The sequence below is a fragment of the Protomyctophum parallelum genome, assembly GCF_964188405.1.
Source record: "Protomyctophum parallelum genome assembly, chromosome: 14".
NCBI classification, from domain to species: domain Eukaryota; kingdom Metazoa; phylum Chordata; class Actinopteri; order Myctophiformes; family Myctophidae; genus Protomyctophum; species Protomyctophum parallelum.
In genome coordinates this window covers 21,967,634-21,981,218 of record NC_139709.1, presented here as the reverse complement: position 1 = coordinate 21,981,218, position 13,585 = coordinate 21,967,634, and the positions used below count along the sequence as shown (strand labels likewise).

At 42.8% G+C, this 13,585-nt stretch overlaps 1 protein-coding gene across 1 annotated transcript in view; it reads left to right on the top strand.

The window, feature by feature from the left end:
* Positions 1-6,328: 6,328 nt before the first annotated feature.
* LOC310870764 (low-density lipoprotein receptor-related protein 8-like) overlaps positions 6,329-13,585 on the top strand; it is a gene marked incomplete at its 5' end in the record, with an annotated part of 99,765 nt that continues 92,508 nt past the window's right edge. Inside the window, 2 exons of the mRNA XM_083782066.1 lie at positions 6,329-6,422; positions 7,105-7,227. Of these exons, the coding sequence (XP_083638192.1) occupies positions 6,329-6,422; positions 7,105-7,227 (217 nt within the window). The remainder of the gene's footprint in view (positions 6,423-7,104; positions 7,228-13,585) is intronic.

Below are 13,585 nucleotides of genomic sequence, written 5' to 3'. Positions count from 1 at the left end.
AGCTACAGTGGGCCAGAGCCAACCAACTATACTTTACCCCCCGCTGCATCGCAGCATATAGAAAGCAATATTCTCTCGTGCCTCGATCTGGGTTTCCAAGGCTACTCGGTACCTGACTCACCTGCTGGTGTGTTCATGCGTCTGCAGCTAAATCTGCATTAATTATCATACATAACACTCCATAGAGGACGATGCGCAAGGTAATAAGGCTTCAGTGCTCTGTGTCATATGCCATGTATAGGGACGGCAATTGTGAGTATACTTTGGAGCTATGTGCTACAGCAGTTTAAAAATGTCAGCAGGCATTGTTTCTTTGTGGACTTCTCATTCCAAAAAGGTAGAAAGAATCAGTAGATTATCATTGCTGCCTATGTTGTATTGTAGTTTAAATAGACTGGACTGTTAAACGTTAAGACGTTCTGTGCTGAGATATTGTTATTTCCTTCTGAGAGCTGGGGTGTGGAGGACCCGAAGCATGGTCCAAGCCCGGGGCCCCGGAAAGTCTCAACCTGGCCCTGTGTGCATTACTGTGTGTGTTTTATGATAAATGTTTCAAAATAGTAAATGTTTTGAAAATGTTAGTCATGCTGCTAGCTGCACTGTACATACACTGTAACTTTTTGGGAGCTTTCAAACCGGTGTTCGGTTTCTTGTTCTGTGGCTAAAAAACAGATACATGTATCAATAGATTGTGCTAAATAAATTTGCTTTCCTCTGTGTGGTGAGGCTGGAGAGTAAAGAATTGGTCCATTGTAGTGAACAGATTTGTTATCGTCACACACACATAAGGCCTGCATGTGTGGCAGCCTCCAGTCCAGTGTCATCTTCATTTCTCTGAAGCATACACTTCAATAACTTATTTTATTTGTGTCTCTCTCACTTTCTTCCTTCCTTCAGCCGTCCAAACCAAATGTGTCCCCACACACAGGAACCCACAGTGACCTCCTGATCCCCCTTTTCTATTTGCTGCTGCCAGGCTTTGGCTCTATTAACTGTCTGTGAAGTCAAATTGATCCATGGCCGCCTGGGTGGGTGTGATATAGCTACCAGTAGTTAGGGAATTTTAGCAATATAGTTGGACCATCTGTGAAAAAATTTACCGCCAATAGCTTTCTTCACCAATGTGTTCTTATAGGTGTCTAGAATCACCTCTCAATTTTTTCAAACCCAATTCCTCGTGGAAAATTCTGGGGAGCCAATCAAAGTTGAGGAGTTAAGGAGGCTTGGGTGAAAAATATGAAAGTCTAAAATTAACTTGTGAGGTGTCTAACTAGGGGTTTTCAGGGGTGCTGAATCCATTCCAACCATTATTTTTTAGTAAAAATGTCTCCCTGGCCATATAATATTGGTATATTGGTTAATAAGCTGTAAATGTACAGCACACAGTGTATAATCAATGGTAGGGGATTGGGTTGTTGTTGAATTGATTCTATTCTGAAAATAAAAGAAGAAAATATTGCTAAACACTTGATAAGAGTGTACACCTACTGTGCACATGCTCAGTGGATACACTGTCTGCTTAAGGAGCCCCGAGGGCTTGTTAAAACTCATTCCCTGCCAATGATGTCTTTTGACGACTGTTTTTAGTAAGCCCACAGCGCCAATGACGTCTTTTGACGTCTCTTTAAACAAATAAAATAAAAAAGATAAATACATAAATAAATTCTAATTCACAAAAAAAACAGGAGATAATGCGATCCAAAGATTTACTGCTCCAGTCACTTCAATGTTAAATAATAAACGGAGAAAAGAATCCCTGTTTTCCTCTGTTTTACCAAGTGTTTTTGAGTGAAACATGCTATTTTCAAACATCAAACAACAAATGTCAACGAGGTCGTGATGACCTCGTTGACATTTGTGAAACCACATCTGAAAAACCTCAGTGATTAGCGAAATGTACACCTACTGTGCACATGCTCAGTGGGATACACTGTCTGCATGTGGGGAAGGAGCAGGAGTGTTGCATCCTGGAAAACAACATGGAAGAGGATTCTGTAGCTTGTGGCTTAAGGTGCTTCATCTGTGGTGGTCCTGATATTCAAAAGCTCTTAAATGTCACCCATAAAGGCTATGCACATATTGCGTCTCTTTCTGAGAGTCTGGATGATGCAGCATTAATCAAAAGACTACATGAGGACTGGAACAACGGAGATGACCCCAAATTAAGATACCATTTGGAATGTGTAAGAAGCATATCTATATATAACTCTGCAAGACGGACCAAGCCGAGACAGCCATGGACGTTTTTCTTGACATCCAAGCCCAGAAAGATGCCATCATCACAGCCGGCTGTGAAATCTTCAAAATCATGTACCACGGGAAACCACCAAAGGACTTGGGGGACTTGAGATTTGAGACCTTCAGCAAGCATGCTGCTGCTGGGAAGATCATACCAGAGAAACTGCAGCTGCAGCACAACATTCTCTCCGGGCATATCTCCAAACCAGAGACTGGCTACTGCTACAAAGTCCATCACTGGATGTCCTTGACTACGGGTGAAAACTGGGAGGAGAAGGCTATGCACCAGTCCCTACCACAGACCCCATTGCCCCAGACTATATACTGAAATTCATCAGCTGCAACTGTGAGGGAGACTGTAGTACACGCAGGTGCTGCTGTAAAAACCAGGGTATATATCTGCTTGTGGCAAGTGTAATGGAGGATGCAAGAACATCAACCAGGAAGACGAGATAAGGAGTGAGGAAGATGAGGAGTTGGCTGAGTAACACCCGGTTGACACCAGGTTTCATCAATACTGCACATTTCTGATTTACATTTTTCTTGCAGTATGTAATAAAATATGTTCTTATGGAAAATGAGTTGGTTTTTTTACTCAAAAATAATGGTTGGAATAGATTCAGCACCCCTGAAACCCCCTAGTTAGTCACAAGTAATCTTTAGACCCAAGCCGGGCTCCTTAAGTCCCCACATGCAGACAGTGTATCCACTGAGCATGTGCACAGTAGGTGTACACTCTTATCAAGTGTTTAGCAATATTTTCTTCTTTTATTTTCAGAATAGAATCAATTCAACAACAACCCAATCCCCTACCATTGATTATACACTGTGTGCTGTACATTACAGCTTAATAACCAATATACCAATATTATATGGCCAGGGAGACATTTTTACTAAAAAATAATGGTTGGAATGGATTCAGCACCCCTGAAAACCCCTAGTTAGACACCTCACAAGTTAATTTTATACTTTCATATTTTTCACCCAAGCCTCCTTAACTCCTCAACTTTGATTGGCTCCCCAGAATTTTCCACGAGGAATTGGGTTTGAAAAAATTGAGAGGTGATTCTAGACACCTATAAGAACACATTGGTGAAGAAAGCTATTGGCGGTAAATTTTTTCACAGATGGTCCAACTATATTGCTAAAATTCCCTAACTACAGTGCTGTTTAAATGGCCCCTGTCTTCTTCTCAACATTCCGTGTCTCTCTCTCTCTCTCTCTCTCATCTAGAAAATGATCAACCATTTATTCAATGTCATAACTCATTTAATTGTAGTGGATTGTTATTAGATGTTTTTATTTAATTACCTTATTAATGGGGGGGGGGGGGGGGGGGCTTGAGGAGCAGCTAGGGGCTATATCTTGGTCAGGGACACTTTTACATAGACTGGTGTTGGGAGGGGAACAGATAGGCTATCTGACCTGTAGGCTACTTTACTTGAGTAATAGTCTTTGGGGGAAACAAATATTGCACTTTTGACTCCACTCATTTCTAGGAAGGGAAAAACAATACATTATGAATTAATAAGCAAGCAGTAGTCTACTGCAGTACTTAAATGTAATTGAGTTGAGTATTATTTGACCAGGAGTAGTTCCTATCTACATACTCTTTGTCAAATAACCTATGACAGTGAGCCCCCGGGTGAACCCGGACATGTTGAATGAGTACACCAAGGTTTTGTTAGAAATGTAGAGCATGTAGAAATGTAGAGCATGTAGAAACTGTCGGATGCTAACCTGCATATGTTGAGCAATTTTCATAATTAGCATAATATGTGACCATACATACCATTAAAATGAACAACCTGAAGGCAAGAAATCCACAATTTCATCATGCTTTATGTAGCATGTGACGTGTCAAACTAGGGTTTTTTTATGATGCTAGGGGTTTTCAACTGATTATGAACCAGGGACCACCACCCTGACTGAGAATCAACCTGGGGACCACCGTTGTGTTGGGAGGGGGGGGAAATTAACCTTCCATATTAAAATCATGTTGCTATTACTGTATGTATGAGCGAGCAGACACATGCAATTAATTATGGGCACATTTCCTTATAATGGTGACTCAACCAGGCAATCAGGTACAGTTTTCTCATGAGATTCTAACTCCCTTCTGTGGAAGTTCTTGACGTCCAACTTCCCAGTAACTGACAACATCGACATGTCACCACGTCATTTACTGCATTGTTTCTCAACTTGTGGTCAATACAATGAATTCAAATACAAATCTTCCCTTTCCTACATTACCAAATGCATGGTCAGGGACCACATGCAATACCTTCACGGACCACCAGTGGTCCACGGACCACCTGTTGAAAACCCATGTCCTAACCTATGTGACTATGTTTAGAGTACCAGTAGGGGCAAAAGTGGCGCTGTTGTGCCAGAAACAGAGAGAGATACTGTTGCACTGTTTGTGCTGTCAAAACCCCGAATTGGCCTAATTGGCATCAATCATTAATCATTAAAGAATTTGAAGAGCAACCAGGAGGGAAGGACTTGTGTGACCTCGCTGCTTTGGAAAACCAGGAGCTCAAGTGGGAGGTGTTTTGTTTGCTAGGCATCTTCCAACATCACACTGGTAACTACATCTCCCAGGGTGCACCAGCAAGATGGCTGCTCGTTTGGCTGAGCTGGAACACCTGAAAAGGCTGGAGGGAGCATTCAAACAAACTATACACCAGAAACAAGAAGCAAGATCTACTCGGCATGTTCCAAGTCCAAAGACGCCAATGGTTGGTGATAATATTTTGTCTTAATCAGTGATATTTGTAAATGCTGCTTAATGTGTTTAGAATCTGGCTTTAATGGGCTAATGTATTTAGTAACTGCTACAGTTTAGATTGGGGAAGGACCACATTTCTGTATTTCATGTTATGATTGGAAGCTTTCATTTGTGTTTCAAAAGTATAACTTTACAAAATAAGACAAATGTGAACAGTTCATGTTTCACTGTGTTAAAGGTTTAAAATGCTTAGTTGGAAAAGAGCTGAGCTACAAGCTCAAGGATCAGCTAATTATCTAATTTCTTTATTCCAAGTGTTTAAATGGTTAATTTGAAATATTTAATAAAAATTGTTCTTAAAATGACTTTGCTAAATTAGTTTACAAGTCCTTTTAAATAAGGCATTGGATTGCTTAAAGTACATTTAATTGTTTAAGATACTTTATTGCTTAAAAACAAGACTGGTTAAAAATAACTTATTGATTGGAAAAGTGTTTAAAAAGAATTATCATTTGTTGTTTGGCGTTGTTGTTAATCTTTGTCTCTCTGTTTTCAAAGGTTTTCAACCTAACCGATAAGAAACCAACCAAATCAACAAATGAAGTCAACTGTGCACAGCATGAAAAAGTTGGAAAATAAAAGTTGAATGAGTTGGAAATCTTGGAGTTGTTTCCTTAATGTCCTTTGGAGTGGAAATAGAATAGAATAGAATAGAGTGGAAACTTGACACTGTTGCCTGCTAATTAGAGAGAGAGAGAGAGAGAGAGAGAGGCAGGGGGAGAGGGGAGTTGCACCACTCAGTTCACACAGGTGTGATTCTTTTCTTATAGGTTAAGGTATGGTCAGTCACATATGCCAATTATGAAAATTGCTCAACATGTGCAGGTTAGCATCTGGCAGTTTCTACATGCTACATACTCAACATTTATAACAAAAAGATTTGGTGTACTCAACATGTTCACATTCTGGCAAGTGGACTATATTTATATAGTTCATACCACTGGATAAAATGCAGGTGCTATATGGTTGTGTGCTCCTCCAATATTTCATCCAAGTGCATGTGTACACTGACGAAATGAAAACCCTTTTGGCACATAAGCTTGAAATGGAGCTGCTACAACTGAGTAGAATAGAACAGCAGGACATTAGAACATAATATGAAAATATAGACTTTCTTATAGTATAGGCTAATCGTCATCTTGGCACAATCCCCGCCCTCACGGCGTCATCGCCATCACCGGTTCATTTGGCTGCTGAGGCAGAGGGTCTTGTTGGAGGCAGCAGCCAGCAGTACCACCGTCGCATCGCTAGAGGAAAGGCTGCGTGGGTCTCTGATTGCCTTTTGTTTGTGGATGTTGGATGAACACAGCATCACCTCCTCCAGAAATGTGGACGGATATAAGGAAATTACTACTTTTTCATTTGTTAGTCCTGAAGCTCCATTCGTCGGACGGTGAGTTCGGTTTATTTTGTGTTTCTTGTTCTGTGGCAAAAAAAGATACATGTGTATCAATAGAAAATTGTGCTATTAAATAAATTCGCTTTCCTCTGTGCGGTGAGGCTGGAGAGTAGCCCGACTGAACTGACTGCCTGGAAGCGTTCCTGCTGGCACACACATGCTAGGATATAATCTTCTACTGAGAGGGAGTCTCACACACATTTTAAACCTATTCATAATTTACAGCGATGCATTTTTAATGGCCAGTAGTATAGTTTAGTAAGAGTATTATGATTCAGTCAGTGACAGTGTACTGTGACAGGTCCATTAAGGGGGAATGCCATCGTCTCATCATGGTACATGTGGCTGACTGTACGAGCATCCATGCTGCAACAGAGGAGGCATGCAGTTGTTGCCTATGCCGGACATTGTTGACAGATAAGTAGCCTACGCAGCCCACGTTGATTCTAGGAACAATAAGGAAAAGCATGACAGAATCATTGTAATTGCCCAGAAAAATTAGACTATGTGTAGCACGAAACCAAACGAGCCATGCAGTGAGGCAGCCAGGCTCTCAGTCTCAACGCCCCCGCCTTAATTGACTGCTGAATATCAATTAGGCATTCATTTGCAAATGCAATGACAGCTGGACGCGCTTGTTGTGGCTGAAACGTTTTGTTTTCCTTTTCTTCGGCAGCAGCAACGACAGAGGAGTGCGAGGATGGACAGTTTCAATGCAATAACACGAGGTGTATACCGACCATCTGGAGGTGTGACGACGATGACGACTGTTCGGACAACAGCGACGAGGAAAACTGTCGTAAGTGTAAAGGAAACAAATCACTCATTTCCTCAATAACGCCTATCTGGACGAATGAACCACACTGGGTTACTCCACGTTGTGTAAAAAAGAATAATATAGAATCTTTTGAATGCCATTGACAATGAATGGCCACCTTTGAGTGTTTAAACATAGTGTTTACACAAACCCTCAACGCTGGACATAGGGGAGGGGCTAGCGCCCCTCAAAGACAGAAAGCTAATCATACATGTAACAAACATGTAAAAAACCAATTCTGAAATCTTATCAACAGACAGACATGACCCATGCACCGACCTGAAATTGCTCCATTTACAGTAAGCTGTATATACACAGCGTAGAACATTTTTGGGCATAGAACATTTTTATTAGATCTTCCATGCAGATGCGAATGAGTTTCATTTCACTGTGCCTTTAACTCTTATGATCCAGAAAATGTATGCATTTCCCCGGAAAAAGGCCCTAGGGTACACAAATCACCTATTCGCTGTGTCCCTTTTTGCAGTGTTGTGCTTGTATTGTTTTTGTCCTCACTGCACATTTGATATGCAGAAGCATCATTTTGTTTTGACAAATGCAGGCAGGGTTTTCAAGGCAAGTTAAGGAGCACAGGTGCAAATCCACCTCACTGCCTGCCTGAGAGAGTGAACTTGTAGGTTGGGGTTGGCTGCTTTGGGCCACACCATGGGCTGGTGATTCAATGCTATGTGTGTTCATCTTGTTGCTTCTTGTGCTATTTTGGGACTGTATGGGACAGCAGGGTAATCAATGCACTTCACATATGGTATTGGACGTCGCACACACAGCAACACACGTGACGCACGCATGAATATTCTATGTTAGGGTGTAACAACAATCAATAAAGTGAGAACCGAATGACCTTAAATTAAAACAACAGTATAACGTAGTACAGCTAGAGATTACTCGCCTGCGAAAAAAGCCACCATGCATGCCAGTGATTGTCAAATTAAATTGTGGATTTTGAGAATCATGACTAATATTGGGTTCCTCCACATAAGCACATATTGAGAACCACACACAGCAGTTTCATAGGAATGTGTGCTTGCCTGGTTCTGGTTGTGCACACAGATCTCTCGGTGAGAACCAGTAGCTTGTATTCCAGAAGAATGCTCTGACTGAAACCAATGAGGTTAAGCCAGTACTGAACAAGCTTTGTTCATTTGCCATGTTGGCTATATTCTTTTGTCTTGGTTAATTGTGTCACAGGAGGAATTCCCGTATCACCAGTAGGCCCATTTCTTCAGGCCTTTTGGGGAAAACGGGTCATTTGGAGCATCTTTCTTCCTGAAACATTCATGTGGGACCAGAAAGACACGCACAATCCGATGTTCCGAACTCTTGTTTGGTTGTCATTGTTTTGTGAGACGTTTCTCTCTCACACACACACACACACACACACACACACACACACACACACACACACACACACACACACACACACGCACAGTCTGAGGGTGTTTTTATTTCCATCTGCCAGAGTCTCTTCTGATTGCATTTAAGATCCGAGTGAAAGCATATTTGCGCTGAAAGGCTTTAAAGCTGAGATTGCCATTTGTAGATTACAGGACCATGTTGTATACGTATCATTCTATTAAAGGGTCAGCCAGTGCCCCATGTCCATTTCTTCCATGTGCAAGCGTGCATGTAACTGCAAGCAGGTGGATATTTAATTTGCTCCATCTCAAGCAGGCACCCTCTTAACAGCTAGACCAATATCACCTGAGCCTCAGCCGTGATTGTCTACTTTTGGACATGACACTGACTCTTTCCCCGTGTTGGGTAATCATGTGTTTCTATTCAAATGATTTCTTAGCGTTTTGTTCACTGAGTTGTTAAGCTGATGAAGGGACAATAAGACACAAGGAGAGGCAGTCTTGGGTAGTGGGCTGTAGCGTGCCGCTGTACTTTTCCTAGATTTCGGTTATCACATTTTGTTAGTTCAGAGGTTGTTGTTTATTTGTGTTTTCATCACATCAGAGGCTGTTCTGTTAGTACAGAGTGCTGCCTCTCAAATCGGTAATGAAATCCACACAATATCCTGACAAGTAGGGCTCCACAAAAATTATATTGAAAAATGCAAATGTTTAATTACTTTATATTATGATTTAAACTTGTGGTTGTGTACAAAATAGGAGTAGCTCTATAATGTGACTGAATGTTAATTTGATATATTGTTCTGCCCTTGATCGGTCAGAACTCAGAACCCACCTGATCTTTGAGATAACAGGTTCTTGTAATTGAGAGGTTTTAATGTCCATAATCTAGTTATTGTGTTGTGTACACCAATGTTTATGTTGTTATGCACCCAGATCATCTCCCCTCCCCCTCGCTGTCCTCCTCCTGTCACCCCATCCCCCATTAGACACCCCCCCCCCCCCCGAGCGCCCCGCTATCCTTCTATGCGATATGTTCTACCATCCCCCATCATCACATCTAGATTCCCTACTGACCCTGTTCACTTTATTCACACTCATACATGCATAATGACACTTGTAAGCATGCGTGGTCACTACATATTATGGACAAGACAGTGACACACACACACACACACACACACACACACACACACACACACACACACACACACACACACACACACACACACAAAGTATATGACATGCACATGTGCGTGCACATATTTCATTGACTACAATCATACACTGGCTTATACACAAAGATGCAAACAGATGCCAAGTCTGCAATGACTCACACGGTTACTCTTCCCAGCTGAATTAAAATGTAAATTCTTGTAGTTATGGTAGATTCCACTCTGTACATTTGCAGCTTTCCAGCTGCAAAAGATATCCAACTAGGATTTTTAATAAGTGGCCATCATGTCTTTTGGATAGAACAGTAGGAGAAGCAACAAAGGAAAAATGTATTGTGTTGTGAAGTCAGATGTTGTGCCATCTCTTGACATGGAGATGCCTTCTCTGGTGGTTAGGGAAATATCTCTCTGGATGTCTGTGTCGAGTCCTACATTATTATCAGGACCTTTTCCTCCTGTCTTCTTGTCCAGATTTGGATTTGAATCTTTCACATTTGCAAGTGAAAGACTCTACATTGCCTACTAGTGTAGGCTAGGGTATCCAAAAAGAACGTACCTACAGTAAAGTACATGTTTGCCGTGTGACACTGTCAAACTGGAGTATCAATTAAGCAGTATACAGTATGCACGCCCTCCTCACCCCCTGAGCAGCTAGGTAGTAGGGTTCCAAAGCCTATGATTAATTGTGCCTTCCTCTGCATTGTCATAAACTCAATCCTGGTTGTCGTCAGATTCTTTATGCATCAGGAAATGTGTGAGATAGAGCAGAGACACCCACAGCCTGTGGTAACTGGAGTTTTTATTAACCCAATCCGGTTTTAACTAAGCATTATGTTATGTTTTAGCTATTGAAAAATAGCAGATCTACAAGCTCATAGCGCGCCACCGAGCGGCACAAATCTTTGAATATATATATTCTTTCAGAGCGAACCTTTTTTTTAATTTCGACGTCAGGCCTAAATGGGTTAAGCATATCCTGTCCTTAAATGGCAGCCACATGAGATATTGGTTGATCCTAATCCTACATTTAAGATGTGGTTTTGGGGTTTCTGCAGCCACTAGTGCTACCTGTACCTGCTTGCCCAAATGTGGAATAATACTTCATAGTCAGAAACACATGGGAACCACCATGGCATCTTGCTTAATGCCGTGAGCCCCGCAACAGCATTCTGGTTGTGTATTTCTAACCCCATTTAGGTTGTTTTGCACCACTACTGGCTTGTTCATACATAGTCACCTCAAACAGCCCCCCCCCCCTTTTCAGCATGCCCCTGTCAGCGTCAGTGGGCGCCCCTCACTTCACGAGTGATTTTTGTATTGTGAGGACAAAAGGACAAAATTAGATATAACTAGTCCTTACCCGTTCTGAATATATGAACAGCAAATTATGTTCAGTGTGGGTAATGCGATATAATAGATCACATTACTGATAGGGGGGGGGGGAATTGATTACAGATGGTCTTGGGAAGTTGGGTTGGGCACAAAAGTAGGCTAATTAAACGTTTCTTGTGCAAGTAAATGCTGTAGTACAATCATAAGTACACCATTGATGTGTGATGTAAATTTGGTGGTGATATTCTGCCTATAAATGGAAGTTATTGAATATTTTCACGTTCGGTGTTGCACTTTGTAGACGGTCCCTAACCGCTCACCGTCTGCTGCCCATAGAGATATAAGCTATGAAACGGGAGGTTGGCTTTTTGGGCTGCAAAGCAAGTTGTAGTTTTTGTCTCCACCAGCCGAAGGCATGGGGAGAGTATGTTTTGCACTCCGTCCGTCCGTCCGTGTGTCCGTGTGTCCGTCCGTCCGTGACCAGCTAATCTCAGCCACCGTTAACCCGGTCGATGCCAAATTTTGCACACACACTCCCTGGATGCCAACCATGAACCTCTGCCCCAAACTTTCCAGAACGGCCTGTTATAGCGCCACCAGGATGCCGCTTTGTGCAAAACAAGTTTTTTCACAGTACACCTACAGATTTTGTCCAAACATCACGCAAATTAGTACACAGTCTCTCTAGAGCCATTCAACGAAACGGGTCTTTCAGATTTCTCAGACTCCATCCTGATTGGTTAAGATTGGCTTCCAAAGTTCACAGGAGTGCCCAGTTTCAAACAAAATGCTGCAAATCATGAACACATCGCGTGATTTCCGTGAAATTGTGCACGCACATTCCCACTAGGCCGAGGACGAAATGCCACATGAACAATTTCAACTCAGCCTCAAGGTGGCGCTATAACTGGCCCAAAAGTGTTTTTACCTCTAACTGCACGGATCTGTGGATAACCTGGTGGAGACCTGTGCCCAGAAGGGCACTTTTCTAGTTCTTTATATAATCAGGTTAAGAATGAGATGTTTTGTGTGATTTAGGGATGTGTCGTTCCTGAGCTATTGAGCCAGCGTTGGTCATTGCATCTGTTTTGTTGCCAAGGCAATTCCTCGTCCGGGCGGATTTAAACCCTGTTGTTGTTGCGTGCTAACGGTATAGGCGGTTAAGAAAACGTCTCCATTTGGCCACCCCGAGTCCCCGACAGATAAGCATTCCGCTGTGATCGCGATGTTCAGTGTGTCACGCAGCCACGCTGGGTGCGCGCAGGGCTGTAACCTGTCGTTGTCAGTGTCCAGGCTTTCAGCGTGCATGTAGCCCATGTGTATGGCACGGCGAAGGAGGTGGTTGAGTAGGGGGTGGACAGTGTGGTCTCGAAACAGCGCGTGTGTTCACGACTTCACGTTAACATGCCCCCGTCCAACTGTCAGAGCTGGCTTTCAGGTGCCTGTGCCACGCAACCCCTGCATGGTGCACTGGCCGCGATGCTTCCCCAAAGAAGAAGTTATGTCGACTGACGCAAGAGTAGCTGACTGTCACTGTAGTGTAGGTCCGAGTTGTTTTGCCTGCCTGGGGGCGGTGTGAAAAAGGGGAGGTGCGTTGGAGAATGCAAGGGGAATGTTGCGTGGAAAACTGTGTCCCAGTATTAATCTGTGTCCGGCCCAACATGCATTTCACTGGTGACACTGGTGGTGACACGTGATTTGCGGGGAGATGAGTTGTTTTTGAGGCAAATTCATTTAATTAAGATGATTGTTAGAAGGTTTGGCGTGTGTAATGCAGGGCAGATTGAGGTTGGAGGACAGGGCTGCGCGGCGCTGGGTGCCGTGAGGCTGTTCGTGCGTCGTGGCGACCAAGCAAAATAGACAGCGACCGAGCGACCGGTAAATGTATAGATAGATAACACTTCCTAAAGCATTGCCACCAGCCTACGCAAAACATAGCGAAACATGCCGTTTTTATGTGGGCTGGCTGGGCAAGCCGCCGACACAGAGAATGCATTGGGAAGTGTTGTGTCTATTCTCTATTGGCAAGGTTCCGCATAAAAGACTATGGGTATGGGGTCATTAAGCATGAATAAGACAAACTAAGACAGACTTGGCTGCCACATGCACGTCATGTCTGAAAGTCAGACTTCGGAGGGCCTAGCTAAAAAATCACACTTGTGAAGTGAGGGGCACCTTTTATCATAATGTATATGATGAAGAGTTGGCCACACATGACGTCACAGGTGGAACACAGAAAGACAGGCGTTGGAGGGGCTTGCGTGCCCCTAAAAAGTAGCATTCATGTAAAATGCAGGGACAAAGTGAGCTTAATATTATGGGATATTTGGATATTTATTGTTCACCTGTTGCTAGCTTATCCCCTGCATCCAATCTTCCAGCCTCCTTCTCATGTTTCAGAAGCAGGATAAGAGATATTCCTGTTGGAGACACCATTCAGACCTTTTAATGGATATT